The sequence below is a fragment of the Macaca nemestrina genome, chromosome 10 (genome assembly GCF_043159975.1).
Source record: "Macaca nemestrina isolate mMacNem1 chromosome 10, mMacNem.hap1, whole genome shotgun sequence".
NCBI classification, from domain to species: domain Eukaryota; kingdom Metazoa; phylum Chordata; class Mammalia; order Primates; family Cercopithecidae; genus Macaca; species Macaca nemestrina.
The window spans coordinates 1915726-1933015 of NC_092134.1; the positions used below are offsets into that span (position 1 = coordinate 1915726).

General features: G+C 49.1%; 1 protein-coding gene across 7 annotated transcripts in view; it reads right to left on the reverse strand.

Annotated features, from left to right (window-relative positions):
• LOC105490534 (adhesion G protein-coupled receptor D1) overlaps window positions 1-17290 on the reverse strand; it is a 188416-nt gene that overhangs the window by 16600 nt on the left and 154526 nt on the right. For 4 of the 7 annotated variants that reach the window (XR_011608646.1, XR_011608645.1, XM_011756278.3 and 1 more), the window contains 3 exons: window positions 16490-16643; window positions 6769-6835; window positions 4308-4374 (listed from right to left, as the gene is read on the reverse strand). The exons of 1 other annotated variant lie outside the window; for it this stretch is intronic. Coding sequence is in view for 2 of the 6 variants with exons in the window: in XM_011756278.3 (XP_011754580.2) it covers window positions 4308-4374; window positions 6769-6835; window positions 16490-16643 (288 nt within the window). In the remaining 4 variants the exon portion in view is untranslated. Of the gene's footprint in view, window positions 1-4307; window positions 4375-4750; window positions 4908-6768; window positions 6836-16489; window positions 16644-17290 lie in introns of those variants that run through there. 2 more of the 7 variants (XR_011608647.1, XR_011608648.1) reach the window with 2 other exon arrangements.

The window sequence follows — 17290 nt, forward strand, 5'->3', positions numbered from 1 at the left end:
AGGAGCATCTGTATGTATCTGTATCTACATTTATGTTTTCTGTACCTATGCATCTATAGCAATGCATCTCTATATCTGTATTTGTATCTGTATCCATGTATCTGCCTATATTTGTATCTGTATGTATCTGTGTATCAGTCTCTATGTATCTGTTTGCATCTATACCTCTGTATATATGTCTGTAAACATATCTCTAACTGTCTCTATACAGACATACAGCTACCCTGGCTTCTCCCCAAGGGAGACAAAGATTTTAAATCAAAGAGACTCCTTCTCCTCCCCAGACCTGGAGGCACTTTCCTTCTTTCCTCAGTGGGGCCAGCAGAGAACAAGCCATTTTGAAGGCTCAGGCTAAAGTGCCCCTGACATCCACAGAGTCCCTGTTCTTTGGGGGAATGGGGTGTCTAGGCTCTGTGGCTTCTGGAAAATCAGGTGTTATGGGCTGAACTCTGCCCCCTCAAATTCATATGCTGAAGCCCTAAGCCTCTGTACCTAAGAACAAGACCATTTGGAGACAGGTTCTTTAAAGAAGTAATTATGTTAAAACGAGGTCACTAGGGTGAGCTTTAATCCAATGACTGGCCTAAGCAGTCATTTATTTTAAGAGGAGATTAAGACGCAGATGCACAGAGTGAAAACCATGTGAGGACTCAGGGAAAAGATAGTTATCTACGAGCTAAGGAGAGAGGCCCCGGGAGAAACCAACCCTGGCGACCTCCTCGATCTTGGACTTCTGGCTTCCAAAACCGTGAAAAAATAAATTTAAGCTGTGCAGGCTGTGGTCCTGTTACGGCAGCCCTAGAGACTAAGACACCACGAAATGCTGGGTCTACGGGCATGTTCGCATTTTGTGGAACTGGAATCACAGAGTGAATGAAAAGCCATTTCCCTGCCTCATAGCAGAGAACAATTTGAGAAGGGACAGTGGGCAGTGTGTGTGTTTGGCAGTAGATGCCTGGTGGGGGTGTTACTGGAAGTGGCTCGGCTCTGCCCTTTTCTCCTCAACCCTAGGCCCAGCAGGCCCCACAGTGACCCTTTGCTGTCTCCCAAATTCTTGCCTTTTCAGGATGAACTTTGCCAGGACACAGGGAAACTGCATGTCCTAATGCAAACACACAGCTTCCTAAAAGTTTTTAATTTTCATATTATGCAGGCAATACGTGGGTGTTTTTAGATGCATATAATCTTGAAGCACATACTCCCCAAACCCAAACCTCTCCTTAGGGAACCATTATTTTGTGTGCATCTGTCCAGGCATTTTCTTATTCAGTTATATGTTCACATGTGAGTATGTACCCATATAGAGCTTTTAACTTTTTAAACAAATGGGGTCATGCGATACTTGTTATCCCAAAACCTGCTTTCTTCATCTGGAAATAAGGCTGAGGTCTTGTGGGTAAATGAGGAATTGACCCAGATGGCACAAACCCTGGGATCCTCTGAAGAGATGAGAGGGACAAGACCCCCAATCCCCCTCCACAGCACTCCCTGCAGGGGTCGGCTGGAACCTCCATGGCACCCCCTGACCCAGAGGTTGATAAGCTTTCTGCCAAGAGCCAGTTAGTATTTTCAGCTTTGCAGGCCATGCAGTCTTTGTTGCAACTATTCAGCTCAGCTGTTTTAGCCTGAAGGCAGCCACAGACAACAAGCAAATCAATGGACATGGCTGTGTCCAAGAAAACTCAGTCTACAAAGGCAGGTGGTGGGCCACACTGCTGCAGTTTGCTGACCTCCGCACTTGAATCTGGAATCTTTTAAGGCTGCCCCATTCAGCTCTTGCTCCCCTTCCAATCTGCCTGTTGCTACCAATATCCCAGGAGGGCATAAGGACCTCAAGCCAGCTGTGCTGAGAATCATCTGGAAGATTCTAAAGGCCAAGAAGCCAAAACTTCAGGAGGTGGAGCTTAGGCAGGAATACTCTTAAAGCTTCCCAGAGCCGGGTGCGGTGGCTCACGCCTGCAGTCCCAGCACTTCAGGAGAGCGAGGCGGGTGGATCACCTGAGGTCAGGAGTTTGAGACCAGCCTGGCCAACATGGTGAAACCCTCTCTCTACTAAAAATACAAAAATTAGCTGGGCTTGGTGGCACCTGCCTGTAGTCCCAGCTGAGGCAAGATAATTCCTTGAACCCAGGAAGCAGAAGTTGCAGTAAGCCAAGATCATGCCACTGCACTCAGGCCTGGGTGACAGAGCAAAGACTGTCTCAAAAAACAAAAAACTCCCCAGGCCATTCAATTATGTAATGAGTTTGAGGACTCGTTCTGTCCTCCAGGAATGATGGCCACTGACAACAAGGAGTGGGGTGGGGATGGGGCCCTGAAGGTAACGTCCCCTCAGCAATGACAAAAGGGACTCGAGTGAAGCTGGGAGACACAGCGGTGGTGGGTTCCTGGCGCTGGGCCCCACGCCGTGTGGGTGGTGAAGGAGCCACGCAGAGCCACCTCGGAACCCCAGCTGTCACTGACCACGGTGAGACATGAAAGCCAGATGACCAGGACAATGTCTGAGACAGGGGCCTGTTCTGCCCAGGCCCTGCGGTTCCAGAGGGTTGAAGTCAGTAGAGAGAGAGAACAAAAAAACAGCAGACTTGAATACAACTTCCCTTCCCACCCTCTGTCACTGAACGTCCTTTACACCCCCTCCCACTGGCCATGCTCCAGCCAGGAGTTTGATGACCGAGGGGCCTGGAGTCCGTTCTGAAAGCGTTTCTGCATTTTGGCCGACAGAATTAGTCGTCCTCCCAGACGCCCAGGGAGCGCGAGGACCTCTCGCTGAAGCCTCTGCCACTCTTTAAAGGGCGGGGTTGGTAAAGCGATGGCAGGTGATCCTCGCGCAGCCCTGGGGAGGCCCTAAGAGCTCAACCGCACAGCCCCAGAGGTCCCCTCTGCAGCCGACAGCGATTCACTGAAAGAAAAACCAGCCCTCGGAGCTCTGCAGACGCTGAGGGAGGTTCTGATGCCACAAGCCTTTCCCTTGCGACCGCTCTGCCCCCACAGACTCCAGCCCCTCGGTGGGTGGCGCGCGGCCCAACGCCCCCGGGCCCCTGATGCGCCTCAGCCCAGGGAGCTGCTCCAGCGCGCTGCGGGGTCCTGACCCCACCTGCAGACGGGACGCCTGGGCCAGGACGCGCAGCCCGGGCCCAACCAGGCAGGGCCCTCAGACGCAGGGACGTGGAGGCACAGCGGAGAAAGCACAGCCTCTGCCGAGGTCACCCCTCTGATCACGACCCCACCACGCCAGCAGCTCCCGGCGTCCACCGGTGCTAACGGCGCAAGGAAATCACGTGGGGCAGACCTGGCCAATCACTCCACTCCACCCCATTTCCCTGATTGGTTCTGGGACAGACACATGACTCACCACAGCCAATGAGAACCAGCCTGGGGCTTGCGCGGGGAGTGCTGGGGAAAGCCTCGGTTTCCATCCGGGGAGGCAGAGAAGATGAGAGACGAGCCTCATCCCAGCGCAGGTGCAGGAGCCCTGGGCCCAGCCTCCCCACAGATGGGCCTGACTCAGGAGCCCGTAAATCCCCATCCGTGTTTAAACTCTGAGTTGGGGCCGAGCACAGTGGCTCACGCCTGTAATCCCAGCACTTTGGGAGGCAGAGGAGGGCGGATCACCTGAGGTCAGGAGTTCGAGACCAGCCTGGCCAACATGGTGAAACCCCGTCTCTACCAAAAATACAAAATTAGCTGGACATGGTGGCACATGCCTGTAGTCCCAGCTACTCGGGAGGCTGAGGCAGGAGAATCGCCTGAACCCAGGAGACAGAGGTTGCGGTGAGATCGCGCCACTGCATTCCAGCCTGGGCGACAAAGCGAGACTCCGTCTCAAAAAAACAAAGACAAAAACAACAACAAACTCTCAGTTGGGTTTTCTGTCACTTGCAAACCACTGTAACTGTTATGTGTGGTTCCCTGGAGGCTTCTGCTGAGATTCCCCTCTGCAGCCTTGGAGTCCTGGTGACTCCTGAGCAAGGAGTGAGCGGGCGGGTGAGAAGGCGCCGGAGGATGGGGAAGGACGAGCCTGCGCCTGTGCCGTTCTCAGGGCTGTGTGCCTGCACCTGACGCCTCGGCTGGAAGAGCCCTGGGCCTTGAGTGGACCCGCCTGGAAAGCACCGCCTTCCTGAGCGTTCAGGGAAATAAGACCCTCAGTCACTGGTCCAGAGGAGCCCTAGCAAGGAGTGACCAAGGAACGCCACTGCATCCTTCAGAAGCTCCTCAGGGAGCCCCGCGCCATCTCCAGAGCCCGGCACCCTCTCCTCCTGCCCCTCCCCAGCCCCACTCTGCGCCCACAAGGGCAGGAAACCTACCACGATGACAAACAGGGCAGGGGCTACAAAGGCCCAGATGGCGCCACTCCCCAAGGACAGCCAGCAACTGCGGAGGGAAGCAGAGCCGTTACTTCAACCACCTCGTTCCACCTGCCAGCGTACCTTCATCCAAAAGTAGTTGCTCAGGTGATGTCTTTCTCAGCTACAGGGTCCACCTGGGGCAGCCATACAACTTTCCTAATCCCTGCAAATGTATTTTTATCCATGATGATCCCACGTCTCATTCTTAAAGGATTTTCCAGGTTTGCAGACCAGGACAGCAACCTCTGGAGAGTTTAGCCAAAATCCAAAATAGATTTTAATTTCATTATGAAGGAGACCTTTGCTGGGGACTGGCTTTCCTGCAGAGCACTTCAAATATGACCCAATAGGGGCCTTCTGCGAGGGATGACCATACCGATGAGTCGTCAGTGACACAGCACCTGACCATTCCCATACGCCCAAAGCTCGGGGTCAGTTCCACTCCCTCAGCGCCCTCCAACTGAGAGGAAAGGTTCCAGAGGGTCCTAGTGATTGCTCTGATGTTCTGAGAGGAGGGTCCGGTTTGAGGATCTGGCCTCTGAGAAGTGACGCCCAGAACTCAGGCAAAAAAAAAAAGAAAAAAAAAAGTCAGCTCCTTCACAATTTCATCTCCAGAGCCTATGGCACTGTCAAGAGCCTAAGATTCCCTAGGACGTCTCATCTTCTTGACTCCTGGGACACTGTTTCCCAAGGACCTGGAGTGCCTTTAATTGGATCTGGGCAGGTGTGTGGTGCAGTCCTCACTAGCACACAATGTGGCGTCTCCCTGGGGCTGGCTTATTTCACTCCCTCGGTGACTGCTCACTGAGCAGCAGGTCTGCCCCAATGCAAACAAACTCCATCTCATTTACTCCTATGCTGGCCCTGAGGTGGGCGCTATGATCACTCCCATCCTGCAGATGAGGAATCGGAGCCCTAAAAAGCTCAGGTGACTTCACTGTGGGCAAACTGCCTCCCTGCCCCCACTCCTTCCCGAACCTCCCAGACCAGGAAACAGCAAATGCCCCAAAACAAGTGACAGCGCCTGTAAGAGGTTCATTCATGGCTGCACACCCAGAGCGTGGAGAGGAGAAACCTCTCATCTGAGGATGCACCGTTGAAAAGGAAAATGCACCGCAAGTCTGAACGGTGCCTCTGCAGAGGCGCGATTCAAACCAGCTCTCCGGAGAGTGGGATGCTTCTGCAAAGAGAGAGATTGTGCTTTCCAGCATTTCATGCAGAATTTTAAGTCAACAGGATAGATACCTTATCCTGTTCAGAAACCCAGTGAGCTTCCTGAACCCGGCTGGTGCTGCCTGGCTTTCGGGCAAGAGTGTGGGAAAGGCTTATATTACAGTCAGACCCTGGGACTCAGGACTGTGGGTGAGCCCAGCATCCTCAAGCTCTAGATGCGATAAAAGGGAACAAATGTCATCGAGCTGTGTTTGAGGAGAACATTCTTCTGCTAATTAGTCCCTCAACTTCTAACAGCATCCAGAATTGAAAGGATGGGCCAGAACAGTGGTCTGCATAACCACGCCTGTTTCAACGTGCTCTCAAACACTGCCTTCTACAAATGCTTCGCCTTCAGGAAACCTGCACCAACGTGGAAAAGGCTGGATTTCTCCCAGTTTCACTATTCGTCTGTACTATTATCTCATTTTGAAGCTGTGAAAATGCCCAGCTTCCTTTCTGTTTGTAAGCACCGTCAATATTTATCTTCCACGTTTTCACTCAGTGGTTTCTCAGCTTGGCTGGAACAGGTAGCAGCTTCCAAGAGACATTTGAGTGAAAGCTCTTTAACTCATAAGGAAAGAAAATCATATTTCTGGAACCTGAACAGCTGATCTGGTCCCACAGCATCATCCCATCCTCTTCCTGACACAACTGTGGGCCCATGAGCTGCATTTCAAGTGGCAGCAGGAGATACTGACATCATAAGGTCCATTCCCTACTATCCAAGCAACGGGACCCTTGAGACCACCTGCCTGGCACACAGCAGGCCCCATGCACTCCAACATGCAGGTAGCTGCCCTGCTGTCAGTTACTGGGCACACGGTCTGCACAGTGCCCTTGCTGACCACCCCAAGAAAGGGTGAAAGGGTCACAATTCAGCCTCCATGGATGACCAGAGCTGTGTCTGAGAAGACCACATGGGTGAAAAATTTCCAAGCAGAAACTCCTACAGGCCCCCTGCTATTCCTGGAGGTGCTCTGTAGTCTTTGTTGCTAGTTCCAAGGCCCAAAAATGTCCAGAGCACAGCTGGGTTGTTTCTCCCTCTCCCTGGACCACGACTTTCTCACTGCCTGGGCTTGTGGGAGCCAGCTTTGCACAGCACCCCTGCACCCAGAACCCACAGGCAAGCAAGAGCCATGGGGCTCCTCACCACAACTGGTTCCATGGAACGCCTGCCAAAAGCAAGGCAAAGCCCTGCACTTACTTGTTGCTTGTTCCGTAACTGTCCATGGCAAATGACAGGGAAATGATGCAGATCAGAAGAGGAAAACCTGCAGAAGATCAGAGAACATCATGTTCACTTGCTCCACTTTTCTTCCCTGCCTCCCTCCTCCCCTCTCCCTCCCTTCCTTTCTTCATTCCTTGTACACCTGATATATGTATACGGAGGGGGAACTATGTGCTACTTGTCGGGACACAGAACAGCCCCTATCCTCAAAGAACTTTTAGTCTAAACAAAGGAATCACACACACTCACACTCATACTCACATGTTCACACTTATGTACTAGACAAGAAAGTGTATGAGTCTTCATCAAAACAAACCATGTGGGTGAGATGTGGCGCGTTGTGACTGGCAGGAAGGGAAGCTCAGCTTGGTCTATCTAGACCTGTGGTTCTCAACCAGGGCCAAGGTGGCCCCACAAGAGACAACTGGCAATGGCTTAAGTCATCTAGGGTTGTCATAATGGGATGGAATCAGGCAGGCAGAGGCCAGGGCTCCTGCTAAGCACCCGACAAGACTGCCCCACAAGAGTCACCCAGCCCAAGTATCCATAGTGTTGGTTGAGAAGTCCTGTTCTAGAGCAGCAGGGGAAAGGTGGGAGATCAGTTGGGACTAAGGGGACATTGGATATGGCTGACTTTGCCACGCACACGGTCCACATTCTTATAGTATTTGAGCCCAAAATTTCCTTAGGGAACCCATCACACTCCATCTTTCCATGAGGTCCAGGCGGGTTGGTTCCATCCTAGCTCTGAGGCATGTGACCCAGGACTGGCTGACTGGAACGTCAAATCCCCCAGCCACAGCTATTGGTTCAAAGATGGGCAGGTGACCCTGGCTGGCCCAATGGGACTCAATCAAGGACTTTCTTCAAAACTGCTAAGAAGAAACTCTCTTTTCCACCAAGCCCCTAAGAGGATAAGGATGTCAGTGAGCTTGGGGTCCGGGCAGCCATTTTGGCACCACGAGAGAGTACGTGGCTCCAACACACAGGAGATCAGATCTGAGAGATGGAAAAAGAAGACAAAATCTTGATTATATTACTTAAGCTCATGGATCAAGCCATATCTGAAGTCCAGCATCTTAGAACTTTTTTGTTACATGAGCCATTACATTCCCTTTTTGCCTTAGCCAGTTCAAGTTGGATTTCTCTTACTTGAAACTGAGTGTGATAAATTAAATGTGTTTAATATTTGACAAAGCCAAGTGAGACTTTTGGGGGTGGTGACAGAAGGGAGGTCCATGAATGAGGTAGAAAGCATCTGGATCACAGCAGTCCCCAGAGCTTCGTCATTCTGCAACGAAAACACTCTATGGTCAAACTACTTTTAGAAACTCACCCAACCCAAATCTGAACTGGCCTCTACTTTCACTTTTAAAGCGCAGAGGTTTTGTGTGCTAATGTGTCTCATGACTCTCCAAAAGGAAGATCGCATTGCAACACTTCTCACGCTCAGCCATCCATGGAATTTGTCTGGAAACATGGCTCTGCCTCCACATGCACCTGTGAGCTTTGAAACAGATCCTGCACGAATGGGAATCTGTTTCTGAAAAGAACACACTTCTGGTTACTCAGAAAGTGCAGCATCGTCCACGGGGCCTGCTCTGGTGCAGCCACCCTGAGCACAGCAGCCTCTCTCCTCTGCTCCCTCTGCAGGGAAGGATGGGAGAGAGATGGAGAGACTGCAAAGGACCAGCTCCTTACTCCACCCCTGAACCTTTTCCACAGGAGGATGCTCAGGAGAAGCAGCTCCTGGCACATCTCGGATTCCTGGGATAGCAGCGGGGGCGATGGAAGCCCATGAAGAGCATGCGGCTCTCTGCCTCAGTATCTGAGGTCACACAGGTTCTTGGAGATTTCTGCTCCAGAGGAAGGAGGAGGAGGGAAGGTGGCTCCTGGCACCCACCCCCGGCTCCAGCACCCGCCCGAGTGCCTCCAGGCCACAGTCCTCCAGTGCCCTCTGGGGGCAGAGTACACACCGTTCTTGCCCTTCCAATGTCAGGGTTTGGATTTTAAGTTAATTACCCTGGAAAGACATTTCCTGGACAGCCTTGTCTCTGAAATACTTTGTTTTAAATGTCAAAAGGATTTAAATGCATTACAGAATGTCTGAGCAATAAAGTTGTCCAGAAGGAGACGAGGCGGCCTCTGTGGAAGAGGTACACAGTTGGGGCCCAGCAGTGACTGTGGGCCTTTGTCATCTGGTCACTCTGAGTTTCCCTATGTGAGCTCCGCTGCCATTTCTTCCCCTGCATCTACCCCTGCGTCCAGCAGAGGCCAAGCCATGGGCAAGGGTCTGTCTGAGAACAGGGTGGGCCCCGCTGTCTGCTTTCTCCAAAATGAGCTGCAGAAGCTACGAAGTCTGCGTGAGTGAGTTTGTGGGGCTTTTTAAGAAGAAAACATTCCTAAGTGGGAGGATAAGGAGAGGGGCAGTAGGATGGAGAAGACAGTGAGTGGGAAGAGCATGGGCTTTGGGTCCAGATGACACCTCGTTCTATTCCTGGGGCTGCCCGGGACCAGCTGTGCAGCTGCAAGGAACCAGCCGAAATTCTGTGCTCAGACCACGGGAACATAGTGAGTGCCTTCATCATTAGGACGTGAGGATGACAGACACTGTCTCTGAATCATGAGCCCCTCGATGATGAAGCTAATCCTGCAATAATCTCTATCATCAACCAGCTCAGACCTCACCCCTTTCCCACCACTGCTGTCTGAAACTCTCACACAGTAACCCGGGCAGACCTGGAACATGCTTCTGCCAACAATTTAAGTCCCTCTGGCCCTATCATCAGAGACATTTACTTTGTGTGCTCCTCTTTGCAACACGGTGACCTTTAGAGGGACGAGACCGGTTCTGTCCTTGGCATCTGCCCCTAAGATTCAGGGGCAGGTGAGGAGCATGTGTTGAGAGATTAACCGAGGTGGGTGAAGCGAAGGCCTAGGAGGATGGGCACAGGGGCAAGGTGTCCCGACAGATGGGGTGGAGGGAGACAATACCAGGGAACTGTGGAAGTCACTGGTGCCACCTATTTCCAGATGCCCCACATGTGGGCACAGGGGAGGTCCGCATTCCTGCCCCTCAGGGTTCTTGAGGCCATGGGGCTGGCTCTGGGCACTGAGTTGTGTACAGAAGTGACACGTGTCTTATGGGCTGAGCACATGATTTCCAGTGCAGTGTCCTCTCTGACCCCTTCCCTTGCACAGCATCCAGCAATGGCTCGAGGCGGTGCCTACTCCATCTGCCTGGGCTCTTCACTGTCCACCACCACTAGCCACCGTGGACATGTCGCGTGCACAGGAAAATGATGTTTGTTCTTTAAAACCAAGGAGGGATGGAAGCTGTTTGTTATCGCAGCCTTGCCAGCCTGCCCTGACTGATCCCCCTCCTGTGATCGTGGCATTATGCAATCTCCCTGGAATGAAAATGCAGCTTCAGAGAAAGGGGGGGCCTGCAACGAAGATTACGTTTTGTCCCCAGAGGAATAGGAGCTCACAAAAGAAACTACGTTGCAATAAAGAAAAATAAAACGAGCTACATTCCCTTCACCTCTGAGTTCGCAATCAGAGTTTCTTGTCTGCTTCAGTGATGTGTAAATTCTCCAATGCTTGTCACTCTGCTCTCCTGGCTTCCTTGTGGGCTCCTTGAGGACAGAGGATCTGTCCCTCCCTTCAGAGTTCCTAGCACAAGTCTAGTAGTCAACAACACCTTAAGGTAAGGTGTGGATTTGATGCCCCCACCACCCCACCTCAGCTTCAGAACAGTCTCTAGGTTTCCAAAAAATAATATTGCTCAAAAACTAGAGTAAGGCCAGGGTGAAATCTGCAGGAAGAAGCCGCTCTCCCAGGGGCTCCCCCCGCCATGCTCTGGGTGGGCCTCCAGCTCCTTAATTAAAAACTGAAGGTCGAGAGAGCCCAACTGCCTGCAGACCCCCCGACTTCAGCTTGTAGCCAGCTCCAATCCATTTGGAATGAAAGACACAGTTCTCGGGCTCCTGATGAAATTAATTAAGGGAAAGCTGACAGGGAGATAGATGGAGGTTGCAGGACTCACAGAAACAGCCAGCGCTCCATTTGCAGAGAACTGTGTCAGGGACTGCAAGCTCAGTCTCCTACTGGGGCCGCCTTGGTATCAGAAAACACACAGTTCCAGCCACTGTTGTCAAGGAGGAATATAAACTCAGGGCATTAGATCTCCTCATTTTTCAAAAGAACTTTGTAATCTTGTGTAAAATCCCTCAATCTTAAAATACTGGCAAATATTTCATTTTTTCCCTTTAGTATTGTGCAGATCAAATAAAACATCCTTCCAGGCTGTATTGGTTTAGATCCTCTGTCTGTCACACACGCACCCCAACCCTATCCCATCGGCGACATAGACAGCCCCACTACAGAGATTCCTCTCACTCTGGCAACAAATCCTACAGACACTTTTCGTTCACCCCAGCTGTCTTTTCTGTGGCTTATGGAGAGTGTGTGTGTGCACGCACACATGCACATATGCCTCTAAATTACATGACTGTATCCATAAAGAAACTATAATAAACTATAGATGGTTGGCCGTAAATCATCCTCTAAATCCTCCCTGATGAGGTCAGATATCATCGGAAGGAGCAGCTCTCCTCTCTGGAGCATCACAGAGGCCTGAAGAAGCAGGTCACACGTGACCTGGAGGGAGGGCAGAGGACACTGACCTCAGGACCAGTGTGTGCAAAAGCATCCTCGTGATGATACAGCGTGAGCAGCGAGACAGGACAGAGGACATCCGTGTGACTGGGGGAGCTCCCTGCATGACCAGCAGCAGTCTGGAGGTGGCTGCCCAAGTGGCCTCTTCAGTCTCCCCAGGGAGCCACGAGGGGAGCATAATTTATCTCCACTTAATCCTCAAATAAATTACATTTGCCAACTCAAAGCACAAAGTAAGCCTGTTTACCTGCTACTTGCATAATGAAGACTGTGAAAATTAAATGTATTCGAAACAAGCAGCAGGTCCCTCATGTCTGGTCAATGTTCCACAACAACTGTGAGAATGCTGAGTGTCAACGCACAGCCCGACCCAGAGCCTCCAGTGCCCACTGGGACTCCTTGGGATGGGCAAGGGCAAAGCTCAGCAAGGAAGCCCCGTCACTGGGGAGCGGACTCCCAGAATGACAGCACAAACTGCTCAGCAGACCCCTCCCCAGAATGACAGCACGAGCCGCTCAGCAGACCCCTCCCCAGAATGACAGCACAAGCTGCTCAGCAGACCCCTCCCCAGAATGACAGCACGAGCTGCTCAGCGGACCCCTCCCCAGAGACAGCTATCGCTGAAAAAAAAGTTTTAAAAAACATAATCATTTAAAGTCTCTGCACATTTCCCTAAGGGTATAGAGCAAATTAACAAAAATTGGCTCAAGAAAATCTACTAAATCTTGTTAAGAAGACTGAGTCTGTGGCACTTCAGCCAAAACCTGCTTCCCTGCCCAGCTCGGTGTGACAGAGGCTCTGCTCCAAGTAGGTGTGGGCAAGAAGACGGGGCTCCACTCCCTCTAGCTCCCAGTCCAGGGCTGTGGTATCTCTCCAGGCTGGGGGAGGTGGGGAGGGCTGCCCGCATTTCTCATTCCCCCAAACTTTGTGTTCTAGAAGCTCCAGTCCAGGTAAAAGCAGCTGAAAGGTTGGGACTCCCTTCCTCCTCCAACTCATAGTGCGCAGGGTCTGTCCAGGTGTGGCAGGCTCGGAACCCTGGGGCCTCACTGCCCTCATCTCCGCTGACTCATGGGGCAGAGGTTCTACACTGAGAGACAAGCTCGGAAGATCTGAAGCTATTCCCCCACCCAGTGCCCTGCATGAGAGGCAGACATGTCACTCCACAAAAAGTGGGCCACTGTCCTTGCCTGCAGCTCCAGAGCAGAACCTCAGGAATTCTTCCCAGGAAAAGAAGCTACCCATTAGGTTAGAGAACTCCAAAGTGCTCCCCATGGGAACCGATTTGAAACAGAGTGGAGAAGTTCAAGCCTAAGGTGGTCTGGGGAAGAACGGAGCCTTTGCAGTAGGGAATGAAGAGGAAGCTGGTGGCTCCATGACAACACCAAGATAACCGTATTCCGGCTGGTTTACGGGAGCGAGCCAGGGAAGAGACAGCTAAGAAGAGTCTTCCTGGGGTCAGAACAAATCTCAAAGACTGGCCTCAAAAATACCCCTACAAAGGGGCCTGGAGTTAATTAGATCAAGCTGTAAAGCAGCATGTGCCCCAAGCTATTGTTGGAAACAACAGAGACAGAGTCTGGCAATTAGTGGAACCTAGCAGATGGTGTTACACAAACATAAGTAGAGAGCTGGAGAGAGAGGCCATGGAAAGAGACAGCGTGCCCTGCTAAAACCACTGTCATCCCAGGGTGACTGCACATGCCTGAGACTGCCCTCTGGGGAGTGACCTCAGAGGACTCACACCATCACACCACAAGGGAAAAAGACCTTGCTAAATAGTCCAGCCAAGTTACTAAACAAATAAATAAGCAAGCGAGGAGAAGCCAGGGAAGGAGGGAATCTGTATCAAGGGTGGCTACAATGTATCATCTAAGATGACAAGTCTTCAACAAAAAACTATGAGATATACAAAGAAACCAGAAAGTGTGACACATACACAGGGAAAAATCTAGGCAACAGAAACTGCCTGTGAGAAGGCTCAGTTGTCATATTTATCAAAAAAAAAAAAGAAAAAAAGAAAAAAAGACTTCAAAGCAATCATTATAAATATGTTCAAAGAACTAAATGAAACTATCGTTGAAAAAGTAAAGGACTGCATAACGACCCTGTCTCATCAAACACAGAATAGCAATAAAGAGATCACAATTCTAAAAAAAGAACCAAATGAAAATTCTGGAGTTGAAAATATAATAACTGAAATGTTAAAACTCCACTAGAGGGTTCCAAAATAGATCCAAACTGACAGAAGAGTCAGTGAACTTGAAGAGAGATAAAGAAAGATTATGCAATTTGAAGAACAAAGAAAAAAAAGAACGAAGAAAAATCAAGAGTCTCCGAGAAATGTGGAACACCATTAAGCACACCAGCCTATTCATAATGGGAATATTAGAAAGAGAGGAGAGAGACAAAGGAACCTAAAATGTATTTCAATAAATAATGCTGAAATGTTCCCAGATTTGATGAAGATAATTAATCTAAGAAGCTCAAAAAACACCAAAACGTGGGCCAGGCATGGTGGCTCACGCCTGTAATCCCAGCCCTTTGGGAGGCTGAAGTGGGCAGACTGCTTGTGCCCAAAAGTTCAGGACCAGCCTGGACAACATGGAGAAACTCTGTCTCTACAAAAACACAAAAATTAGCCAGGCATGGTGACATATAACTGTGGTCCCAGCTACTCAAGAGGGTGAGGTGGAAGCATCGCTTGAGGCTGGGAGGCGGAGGCTGCAGTGAGCCGAGATGGTGCCACTGCACTCCAGCCTGGGTGACTGAAACCCTGTCACAAAAAGAAAAAAAAAAAGGTAAACACAATGAGATATACACCCAGTCACATCAGAGTTAAAGTGCTGAAAGACAAATACGAAGAGAAAGTCTTGACAGAATCAACAGAAGAACAATTCTTCAAATACAAGGGGCCCCAGTGAGATGGAGCCTTGACTTATTATGAGAGACAGCAGAGCCAGAAGGCAGTGAGATGACGTAATCAAAGAACGAAAGGCAGAGAAGAATCTTATATCTGGAAAAACTACTTTTTAAAAATGAAGATGAAATAAAGGCATTTCCAGATAAACAACAACTAAATCTGTTGCTAGCAGACATGCCTTACAAGAAATAACAAAGAAAGTTCTCCAGGCTGAAAGCAAATGACCCCAAAAAGTAATCTTAACACACACAGAAACATATATACACATAGCAAGCAACACCACCAGATGGAAACTCAAATTCACAGGAAAAAAATACAGAGAACCAGAAATAGGAAATAAGAAGGTTAATATAACTCTATAAATATGTACTTGCTCTCCTTTTATCCCAGCTTCTTTAAAAGATACAAGATTAAAGCAATAGTTATAAAAATGTATTATTGAATTGTGCCTTATACAGATGTAATATGTATAACAATAATCACAGAACACAAGGAAGAGAGAATATGCCTATATAAAAATAATGTTTATATCTTGTGATTTAGTATAAATTTGGAATAGATTCTAATATGCTAAGATGTATATAGTAAGCATTAGGTCAATCGCTAGGAAAATAACCAAAGAAAGTGAAAAAATCATTAAGAGAATTAAAGTGTTACACTAGGAAATATTCACTTAATTCAAAAGAAAGAAGTAAAGGAAGAATAAACAAAACAGTAAGCACATAGAAAACCAAGAGAAAAATTGTTGATGTGAATTCACCATATATATCATAACATTACATGTGAAAGGATTAAATGACCCAGCCAAAAGGCAGAAATTGACAGACAATTTTTAAAAATCCAATTGTACTCTGTTTACAGGAGATATGCCTTAGGTTCAAAGATACAAATAAGTAGAAAGTAAAAGGATGGAAAATATATATACTCTGCAAACAGCAACTGCAAGAAAGCTGGAGTGGCTCTACTAATCATATGGGACAAACAGACTTTAAAACAAAACAAAAGGAGATGAAGAGACGTTTTATCAATGTAAAAGGGTTGATTCATCAGAAAGATGTAAGTATAAACATACGTGTACCTAAAAACAGAACCCCAAGCGACAGGAAACAGCATCAACAAATTGAAGGGAGAAATAGACAACACAACAAATGGTGACTTCAATACTTCAGTAATGGACAGAACAACTAGAAAAAAGATCAGTGAGGAAACAGAAGACTTGAACAACACTATAAACCAACTTAGGCCTAACAGGTATCTGGAGACTGCTCCATCCAACAGGAGAATACACATTCTTCTCAAGGGCATATGGACCACTTTCCAGGACAGATACTTACTAAGACATAAAACAAACCTTAATACAGTTAAAAGGACTGAAATCATACAAAATATGCTGTCTTTCCACAATGAAATAAAATCAGACATCAATAATAGAAAAAAGTGAGAAACTCACGAATATGTGCAAATAATCAATGGGTCAAATAAAAATTAAATAAATTTGAAAATATTTTGAGATGAATTTAAAATGAAGGCACAAATGAAACATACAGGATGCAGTTAAAGCAGTGGGAAGAAGGAAATATATCACTATACATGCCTATATTAAAAAAGAAAATCTCAACTCAGTAACCTCCACTTTCACTTCGACACACTGGAAAACAAGAAGAAACTAAAGCTAAAATAAGCAGAAGGAAGGAAAGAATGAAGATTAAAGCAGAAATTAAAGAAACAGATAATAGAAAAACAAAAAAGAAAATCAAACTAAAAGTTGGTTCTTTGAAAAGATCACCAAAATTGATAAATCACGTCAGGAAGGTTGGAAACGTTTCCAAGTCATGTGGAATTTTTGCCTTTGATTAGCCAGTGAATTCTCCTTCCTAGCTGGGTCTCTAGGCGGCACCAAGAAGCATAACATGAAGATGAAAGCACATCTGACTTTCCCTATCCCATCCTATCAAACCCCATTTCCACCTCCCCCCATCCCCACCTGCCCCTTCTGTCCCCACTTCCACCTGTCTCATCCTGTCCTGCCTACCCCATCCCCACCTATCTCTTCCTCTCCCTCCTGCCCTGCCATCCCACCTGCCCTGCCCCACCTACCCCATCCCATCCCATAGTAGTAACGGTGCTTGCTGTCCTCCGACCCAAAGACCTTGATCACCATGCTGTAGAGGTGCAGCCCCTCCACCAGCATCCATGCGAAGGCACTCAGGAAGAAGTAGTGTAGGAGCACGGCCATCACCCGGCAGGGGGTCTAGGATTTAACCAGAGATGGGAGGTGAGACAGCCCAGGGTGGGCCCTGGATGTGGCTACGGTCCCAGCCTCCCAGTATCCGTGGCCTGGGGGTCTTTTGGTCATGTGACCACATTTCTTCCCAGGGTATCTTCCTGTTGCTCAAGCCCAGGGATTTGGGTGCAGCACGTGACGCGTGGCTAGCCAATCACAGTACCATGTTGTCCCCAGGGATGGTGATTGTTTCAGGAGAGGGCACAGGACTCAGGCCCAACCAATCAGCAAAACTATCCATTCCTTGCAACAGGATTGGCTCAGGGATAGGCATATGACTCACCTGGTCCAATCAGGGTGGATACTGGGGCTAAGGCAGGGACTATGGAAGAGTTTCCCTCCCAGGTGAGGACTGGAGCAGGGAACTTTGGAAGCCACGTGGCTCCCAGAGAGGTGTGGAGCCTGCCGCCTGCCATGTGGCTGAACCCTAGATGCTGAGACTTCTAGTTCTAACTAAATTGACTGCAGCTTCCAAGTTGTAGTTAGAACTGAAAGGGGCTCAGGCAACCATGCTGCTCCACAGGCTTCCCCTCAATAGGGCTCAGGGACAGACAGGTAGGGCCTTGGGAACCTCTCCATTCCTCCCCTGTAGCCTGGAGGCCCCAGGTGCCCAG